General features: G+C 61.3%; 1 protein-coding gene across 1 annotated transcript in view; it reads left to right on the forward strand.

Annotated features, from left to right (window-relative positions):
* Nucleotides 1–2,807, forward strand: part of KIF1A (kinesin family member 1A) — a 66,154-nt gene that overhangs the window by 27,323 nt on the left and 36,024 nt on the right. Inside the window, exons 22-24 of the mRNA XM_014547194.1 lie at nt 23–95; nt 309–402; nt 1,348–1,496. Of these exons, the coding sequence (XP_014402680.1) occupies nt 23–95; nt 309–402; nt 1,348–1,496 (316 nt within the window). The remainder of the gene's footprint in view (nt 1–22; nt 96–308; nt 403–1,347; nt 1,497–2,807) is intronic.

The raw sequence follows: 2,807 nt of genomic DNA on the forward strand, positions 1-2,807 counted from the left end.
TCACCCACCCCTGCTCTTGCAGGCTCCAGGAGCTTGAGGACCAGTACCGCCGGGAGAGGGAGGAGGCCACCTACCTGCTGGAGCAGCAAAGGCTGGTGAGAGTGCCACTCCCTGGCCCCCAGGCCCCACACGATGCCTGGGTGGGGTGAGCCTGGGTGGGGTGAGCCAGGTCCCTGCTTTGCAAACAGCCCTACTCTCCACTGCCCCAAGCCATCGCTGTGTTGGTCCATGTCTGGGCCCACTGGGCAGGCCTGGGGCCCACAGCTCGAGGGTCCCAGGGGGAGTCACAGTCCCTGCTTCTGTGCTAGGACTATGAGAGCAAGCTGGAGGCCCTGCAGAAGCAGATGGAGTCCAGGTACTTCCCAGAGGTGAACGAGGAGGAGGAAGAGCCAGAGGACGAAGGTGAGGGCTCCCCAACCTGCTGGTTCGCAAGGCCTGGGTCTCCAAGAACATGCAGCCCCCAGGGCACTTCCTGGGGTCAGCTGGTCTGCATCTTTGCCCTGGGGTCCTGCCTATTCCTTGGGAAGAGGCCTTGTCCCTGGGAGGCGGGATTCAGGGAGATTGTGCTGCAGCAGGAAAGCACCCCACAAGCGGCACACGCGTGTGCAAACACATGGGGTTCTGGAGGCAGCAGCCTGGACCATGGGGAGGATGGGGAGGGTGTCCTGTGTCCACTCACCCTGTGCTACCACCTGGAGGCTGGAGCTCCCCCCAGACAAGGTCACTGCTCCTCACCTTGGGTCATTTGCTTAGGTGGCCCATCGGCTGCCCTCATGCTGCTGTGGGGCCCAAGGGTAGCCATGGAGTTCACATCCTGCTTGACCTCTGGTCTGCGGGTTAGCACCTTTGTGTGGATGTGACCTTGGTTTCCCCTTGTCTGGACTCATCCACCCAATGAGGGCCCTTGGAGCTCCAAAAGGCAGGGCTCTAGGTGGGAGGAGTCGCTGGGAGGAGGGGTTGAGCCTGGGAGCATGGACTGGCCCTTCCTGGGCCTTTCTTGGTGGAAAGAGAGCGTGAGCTGGAGAGGGTGTGCAGGGCAGTCCCGGTCCCACTCCTTCCCCACGTGGCGGAGTGCCTGTCATTTTCCTGCTGGCCCCTCAGTCCTCACCAAGCTTCAGTCCGACTCAGGATGGCCCAGGACGATGCTCACGCACTGCCCTTCTTGGGGCCCGAAGAGCCTCCTTTCATATTACACGGCTCATATCACCGCTTCCTGCCAGTTTCCTTCTTTCTGAGCACCCAGAACAATTAGGCTGAGATTGGGGACCCAGACACAGAGCCCCTGGCCCCGACCCAGAGCAGGATGTTGTGGCGTGGCCTCGATGACCGTGTGGCCCCTCCCCACAGTCCCGTGGACGGAGAGGGAGTGCGAGCTGGCGCTGTGGGCCTTCCGGAAGTGGAGGTGGTACCAGTTCACGTCGCTGCGGGACCAGCTCTGGGGCAACGCTATCTTCCTCAAGGAGGCCAACGCCATCAGCGTGGAGCTCAAGAAGAAGGTGGGCCCACCGGCGGTTTGGAGGGAGGGTATCACCTGTCCTGCTTACGGCTGGACTTGACACTGGGCTCCTCTGCTCCGGGCATGGTGGAGTGGTGCTGCCCGGCCTGGGCCCCTGGGTGGGGGGCGGGGGGATGGGAGGGAGGCAGGGAACTGACCGAGGTGATGTGGCTCCCGGCTCAGTAGGCAGGCAGGTGGGCAGGTGTAGCCCCCTCCGGTGGTGGGTGGGGAGATTCCCATGTGCAGCGTGATTATGGGAGGTGGGAAGGAAGCCCTTCCCGGGCCCTGGCTCCCGCCCACCAGAGGGCTGACGGGTGGTCATTTTGTGCCTGTCGCAGGTCCAGTTCCAGTTTGTCCTCCTCACGGACACACTCTACTCCCCACTGCCTCCCGACCTGCTGCCCCCAGAGGCTGCCAAAGACCGAGAGACGCGACCCTTCCCCCGCACCATCGTGGCTGTGGAGGTGCAGGACCAGAAGAACGGGGCCACCCACTATTGGACGCTGGAGAAGCAGCTCAGGTGCGGGTGGTGGCGGAAGTGGACGTTGGGGATGGGGAACCACCAAAAGGGGGGTGGGCACCAATTGTATGGGGACACCTGTCGTCCCAGCTTGTTCTCCTGTCTTAATCTCTTTGAAAATCAGAAGCAAACAGTGACTCAGACCCAGCCTCATACAGGGCCCGGTTCTCCCTCCACAAATGCAGTGGAACGTGTAGTACGTCTTTGTGGAGGAGGCGATGGGAGCTGCAGGGAGGTGGCACAGGATGAGCACGCAGGGCCTGAGAAGCCGGAGGGGGCTGCTGGGGCTGCTACAGGCCACCTCCTTGGTCCCCACACGCTCACTGTGTGTGTGACATGTGCCCTGCCCTTAACTTATAAAGGTGACTGAGACACAACAGGCCAGTGCCACTGAAGAAAAGTTTAATGTCACTCACAGTCCCTAGAAATGAGAGGAATGCCGGGGGGAGCACAGGACGGCAGAAGGGAGACAGGATCGAGGGAGAGGCCTCGGCCACGGCCCTACGGGGTTTTCATGGGCAAAGCAGGGCGGGGTGGACAGCGAGGACAGGGCTGCCCCTAGTTGCCTGGTATCTGGCCTTGGGCTGATGGAGCGCAGGGGCACTGGCTGGGTGTATATCAGCTAAGGGGGTGGCTGTGTGTGTGTAAAACTCACCCCCAAAGAGTTTACTGTCTGAGAATTGGCTGGCCCTGGGAGGGGCATCCTCCCCAGCCAGCAAGGGCCCCAAAGATCATAAAACATCATCCTATATAATAAAAGCCTAATATGCAAATCAACCAAACAGTGGAATG

This window comes from Myotis brandtii, unplaced genomic scaffold, assembly GCF_000412655.1.
Source record: "Myotis brandtii unplaced genomic scaffold, ASM41265v1 scaffold112, whole genome shotgun sequence".
NCBI lineage: Eukaryota > Metazoa > Chordata > Mammalia > Chiroptera > Vespertilionidae > Myotis > Myotis brandtii.